This window comes from Tupaia chinensis, unplaced genomic scaffold (genome assembly GCF_000334495.1).
Source record: "Tupaia chinensis unplaced genomic scaffold, TupChi_1.0 Scaffold000313_1, whole genome shotgun sequence".
Classification (NCBI taxonomy): domain Eukaryota; kingdom Metazoa; phylum Chordata; class Mammalia; order Scandentia; family Tupaiidae; genus Tupaia; species Tupaia belangeri.
In genome coordinates, this window is record NW_006159806.1 from 837,469 (window position 1) to 843,887 (window position 6,419).

Here is a 6,419-nt window from a genome sequence, read left to right on the forward strand (position 1 = left end):
TTTTTTTTTGAGAGGTTTTTGCTATTGGGTGCATGCGCTCGCCAGAAAGAGAGAGACAGAAAGCGAGAAATCACCCCTCAGGGGAGATAGCCATGCCGCAATCCCTTCTCCTCCATTCTCCTCTCAGGATCTTGGGCACGCACGCACATGTGCCTGGCATGAGTTTAAGCCACCAGATCCGGGACTCGAACCACAGTCAACTACATGGGAGTCCAGTGACACAGCCATTACACCAACTGCTGGTTCCAGTCTGTTTTAATATTGTCTCCGTAAGAAAGCTTTAGTTAACTAATACTTTCTAATATCAAATGAAGTCTCCATACCCTTTACAAACACACAAAAAGCCCCACAGGGTACATAATTTATTAGTAAGGAAGAAAATAAGAGGAGCTATATGGTATATAAAGATGGTCACTACAATACATCATTTACCTTGATAAAAATGATCTAACTAGATTCTTTCTAAGCAATTTTAGCTAATTCTGAAAACTACCATTTAAATAGTACACGATTTTCAAATACGTATGAAGTACATATTCTACGCCATAACAAACAGACCTATTTTTCTAATATTCTCAAATGAGAAATGCAAGTAGTAGAAATAAAGTCATGACACTTTTCTCAAGATCACAAATGCCACTATAATATCAGAAAGACTCAAGGGAGCTATTGACTTTGTTTATTGTTAGAAGACTATTTTTATTTCAGTAACTAGTATATTCCATATTTACCTGTATTGATACTTTCTACTCTTAAAGGGAAACCAGACTGGGCAACAGCTACAAGTTTCAAAGCAATGTAGAACTGACTTCTTCCAAAATAACCAAGTCTTGTTGCGCCACAAAGCTCCATAATCTATAAAAGAACACAATGTTATCATTGAGACTTATGACAAAAGTTCTCCATTCAAAGATAAGCAGCTAGCCAATCTGTTCATAACTTTTCAAAGACACCTATCTAATAAATGGTACTCTCACCTGAAAACTCTCACCTGAAAACACACTGCCTGAATTTCAGGTTCATGTGTTTGAAAACAAAAACACCGACTTTACAATATGAAGGTCATCACTCTCCTATTTATCAAAACCCAAGTGATAAGCTATTTTTTTGAGAATAATCATTTTTTCTTAAGAGTGGCTTTTTTTTTTTAATAACATACCATCTACTCTTCTTCATAAACACTATACATACTACAACAGGGTCATGCAACAGACCACTATGCAGTCATTTAAATAATAGTCATAAAATGACATAACAATATAGGAGAATGCTAAGAATATATCAAGTGGAGGGAAAAAACAAGACACATAAATTTAACCACATAAACACAGATCTGGAAACAGTATCAAAATTTCAGCAGTTTTGTTAGGTGCAATTAAGAGGTCCCCTCCCCCCATTTTCAAAACTGTATTTAATGTGGTTATACTTCTTTTCTTTAAAGCAACAATTTTTATTGGTTCTCTTATTATTTTTTTCTTTAAAACTTGAAATCTTCTAAGAATCTACACTGATTATTCCAGTCACCCAATAAATATTTCCAGACTGGAAACTACAAGTATTAGATTTGAAAGAGATTATGAGATTAATTTATAAGTCCAATGACTGCAGGACTGGAGTAGGTTTATTGTTTTCTTTTTCTTTTCTTCCTTCCTTCCTTCCTTCCTTCCTTTCTTCCCTTCCTTCCTTCCTTCCTTTCTTTTTTTCTTTCAATTTTTGCCAGAGGGTGGCAGGCACCTGCCAGGAAGAGTGAGAGAAAGTGAGAAAATACCTCCCATGGGAAATGGTCACACCACAATCCCTTCTCTAGTTCTTCCTCCTTTTGTAATTCTGGGCACCCATGCACTTAAGCACATTTCTCAAGCTTCTAGGTCCAAGATTCACACCTTGTAATTGGCCAAATGGCATCCAGCTGCCTTAACCACCATGACACTGGCTGACCCTGGAGTAGGTCCCTACTATGCAGACATATATAATTTACCTTCAAATAAAAAATAAGCAATAAATATGTTACATCTTTTCAAATAATAAAAATTCTTGTAGAAAGGTAGCATAGTCTGTTTTCGTTTCTCCAAATACTCAAAAGAAGAAGTACCTGAGATGCTGTAGTATGATGTCTTAAGTATATTTATAGAACTTCAAAAAAGCGCCTATCCATGCTTACACAATGTATCACAACAGCAACGTTTGTTAACAGGCATGAAAAAGAACAGCTATTTGTGCTGATCAGCACCAAAAGTTCCTGTTTTTACCACTAAGGGGCATGTGCTTATGAAGAAATCTAAAAGGACAAAAACGATAAAGAGGCATGATAACCCCATTAAGAGAACTGTGAGGAAAAAGAGGGCAAGAGTTACTAGCAAAGAAAGGTATCACGACCTTGCAGGGCACCCAGGCATTTTAAAATTGTGATTATTTTCCTTATTCACTATCTTTTACAGCCCACCTGACCCCTCTTAAGGAATCATTACACACCTTGGATAACTGTTTATGAAACAAAGAATCTAAAATATGCCAGGTAAATGCTACCCAAGGGAAGAACTAAAAGATCACAGAAGATTGCTGACATTCAGAGCTGAAGAAATGAGGAAGCAGTGTTCAAGAAGGCAGCCAGAATCTCACCGTGGTTTTAATTTGTACTTCTTAAAAGGTTTATGGGGCACACTCTGTGGCTCAAGAGAAGGCAGATCTCATATGGTGACAGCTGTTTGGATCCCTGGTCTGGCCAGCCTGAAACACTCAGGGCACGTGTACCAGCAAAAACAATCTGATGAGCTAGAGAACTAGAGGAAGGGAACTGTACACACACACACACACACACACACACACACACACTCCATCCCAAAGGATAAAAAAGTCATTGGAAAAAAAGTTTTAGGTTTGTTAGACATTTGCATTTCTTTTCCTATGAGTTATCCAACTTGTCTTACAGTCTTTAAAATTATTAGCAGACTTTAAAATTATTAGCTGGTCTTAGGACCAGCAGATGGTGTAATGGTTACGTTGCTGGAATCCCATGTAGTTGACCATGGTTTGAATCCCGAATGAACTCTGCAACTTAACACTCAAGCGGCGTGCATGTGTGCCCAAAATCTCAAGAGGAGAATGGAGAAAGGACTGCGGTGTGGCTAACTCTCCTGGGGGGTGATTTTTGTCTCTCTGACTCTCTGGCAAGTACATGCATCCTATAGCAAAAACCTCTCTAAATACACACACACATACACACACACCCCTTCTTTATTCACTTCAAGTTTTACTATATTGTGGATATTGACCTCCAAACTGTCAAGAAAATCATTCAATTATTATTTATTGAGCATCACTGTGTCAGACTTTCAACCTACTATGCACCTTCAACAGAAAAGAAAAGCCCAGAGAAGCAGGCCCATAAAGGACGAGGGCAGGGCTTGGGAGAAGGAACAGTCCTAATAGCAAATAAAGCTGAAGACTCAGGTAACAGCTGTACCTTACTGCATGTGCTACTTACCAGTTTGGTTTTTTTTTTTTTTTTTTTAAGCTACTGGGGTGGTACAGAATCTAACAATTTTTATATAAAGTTATTTTCCCTCTTTAAGGCTTTTGGAGTTGCTATATTTTAAAAAGTCTAAATAATTTCCCCTAGAATGTTTATGACTGTTATTTTAATATGTCTGACCAAACTAGAATTTGGTTTGGAATGAAAAGCAAGTTAGGGGAACCAGCAGTTGGCGTAATGGCTATGTCGCTGGACTCCCACGTAGTCGACCGCGGTTCGCGTCCTGGACCCGGTGGCTTAAAACTCACGCCAGGCGCGTGTGCGTGCGTGCCCAAGATCCCGGGAGGAGAATGGAGGAGAAGGGATTGCGGCGTGACCATCCCCCCTGGGGGGTGATTTCTCGCTTTCTGTCTCTAATGTCTCTCTCTGTCTGTCTGGCGAGCGCACGCGCCCTATAGTGAAAATCTCTCCAAAAAAAAAAAAAGCAAGTTAGGGATTCTCTTGATTCTTCACAATAGTTAAGTATTTACTGAAAAACTCATCTTTTACCCAATAACTGAAAAAGGCATTCACTTGCATAGTTCTATGTATTTGTTTCTTGACTCTTCATGCTATCCAGTTCTCCTAGACCTGTAACATACTGTTTTAATTATTCTAGCTTTATAATATTTATTCCTCAGTTTTTTCCCTCTTGTTTAGGATAATTTGTCAGAATAAATCCAGATTTTGCTTCCATCTGCACATATATATTTGTTTGCCTCTACAACTGTAGGACAAATTTCTATAAATGCAATATGCTTTAAAATGTAACACAGTCAAGCACTAAAAACTCTGAGTGACTATAATACCTTCCTGACCAGCACGGGGTCCTAGCCGTGTGTTTGAGACAAGAGAGAGAAGATTGACATTTTCATTACCTCTACTGAGTTCAGAAAGGACCATCACTTCTGAATTAAGTCAGTTTTGACCTTTTTTCTAAGTACTTGATTCCTTTATATTTACCAAAAAGCCACTTAATTTCTAGGAAAAAAATTAGACTATAGTTTAATAACTACACAGATCAATGTTGCTAGGGAATCATGCTTTGTATCATTCATACAGTACTTGAGCAAGTTACATGATTTTACCATACCTCAGTTTCCTCAAATGTAAACAGAAGAAAATTTTATACCATCTCATTTGGTTGCTGTGAGGAGTCAATGAAACTGTATTTGATAAAGCACTTTAACAACGTGTGGCCCATAAATAGCATTTTTATTAGTTTTCATATGCTACCCTGGTCATAGTGGACTTTGTACCCATAGGGACTTAAAAGACTAAGTCAGTTTTGAGAACCACATTTTCTTGAGAGTTAATGCCTTTAAGTACTAATATGGGTTTTATAATTTTTGATGGAAAGCCTAAAATATAGGATGTCCCCAAGCCTTCACACTGAACAGAATTTACCTCCTCTCCCTTCAGAAATCTCAATAAAATGAAAATAAGGGAATAAACCCATAAGTATTGAGTTGTCATAAAAGTCATGATAAAAATGTTCTGGTTTTTTTTTCCCCTGTTTTTTTTTTTTTAAATGCAAAAATGTGTCACGACTTTTCTGAGAACCCAATAATAAAGAAGGGGAACAGTCACGATCAGGTTTAAAAAAGAAGTGAATCGGGACCAGCGGTTGGCATAATGGCTGTTGCTGGACTCCCAAGTAGTTGACCACGGTTCGAGTCCCAGACCCGGTGGCTTAAACTCACGCCAGGCACATGTGTGTGCGTGCCCAAGATCCCAAGAGGAGAATGGAGAAGAAGGGATTGTGGCGTGGCCATCCCCCCTGGGGGGTGATTTCTCACTTTCTGTCTCTCTCTCTCTCTCACTCTCTCTGTCTTTCTGGTTAGCGCACACCCCCTATAGCAAAAATCTCTCAAAAAAAGAAAAAGTGAATCGACTCGGTCACTTATAAAAATCTCCAGCTCAGGTGGGACTGGGTCAGTGGAAACACTATCTTTCTGATGGCTTAAAAGTCAGTTTGGTCAGGGACCAGCGGGTGGCATGGTGGTTAAGGTGCTGGACACTCCCTCATGGCTGACTATGGTTCAAGTCCCATACCTGGTGGCTTGCTTTCTCACTTTCCCTCTTTCTCTGTGTCTCTCTCTGGTCAAATTGAAAAATAAGTGAATAAGTAAAATTAAATAAATATGTAATTAAAAAAAAAAAGTCAGTCTGGTCTCCCCGTATGCACAACGCCGACCTGCCAGTAGCTGTAACTTCCATTGTTCTAATAACTTGTCAGACTAGTCCCTACAACTCTGACTCACTAGCTTTAGTAATACAAGAACACCTGTAATGGAGATTCACATCTACCAGCAAGTAGGGAACAATTATACTGAATACTTATTATTAAAAGGGTGTTTACTTGTCATCCTACTTAATGCTCTGAACAATCCTCTAATGTTGGCTACCATCATCCCATGTTCACAGAAAAGAAAACTGAGATTAATAAGGGGTAGAGCCAAAATTCAAAGCCAGGGAGTCCAAAGTCTCCCTTTCCACAGCTGCCTCCAGGGCACAGTTAGAGAGAACTCTAACCATGGGATGTTTATGGAGCAGTAGTTTAAAAATGCATTTCAAACAGAACCTATCAAGCTAAAGTCTCCGTAGTTGAGTAATTCAAGGTATATTACAGGACCCTTGAAGACTTCCAAATGCACTTTGAGCCTATGGGGGGCATAAAAAAATTCCTATAGGATCAGTAAATGGTGTAATGCTTATGTCGCTGGATTCCCACGTAGTGAACTGTGGTTCATATCCCAGAAGCTTAAAACTCACACTGAGCATGTATGTGTGTGTGTGTGTGTGTGTGCGTGCATACCCAAGATCCTGAGAGGAGAATGGAGGAGAAGAGATTGTGGCGTGGCCATCTCCCCTGGGGGGTGATTTCTCGCTTTCTGTCTCTCTGTCT

General features: G+C 39.0%; 1 protein-coding gene across 4 annotated transcripts in view; it reads right to left on the reverse strand.

Moving 5' to 3' along the window:
* The window catches only part of REPS1 (RALBP1 associated Eps domain containing 1), a 92,402-nt gene that overhangs the window by 48,777 nt on the left and 37,206 nt on the right, over positions 1-6,419 (reverse strand). For all 4 annotated transcript variants that reach the window (XM_006151084.3, XM_006151083.3, XM_006151082.3 and 1 more), the window contains one exon: positions 732-855. In XM_006151084.3, the coding sequence (XP_006151146.1) occupies positions 732-855 (124 nt within the window). The remainder of the gene's footprint in view (positions 1-731; positions 856-6,419) is intronic.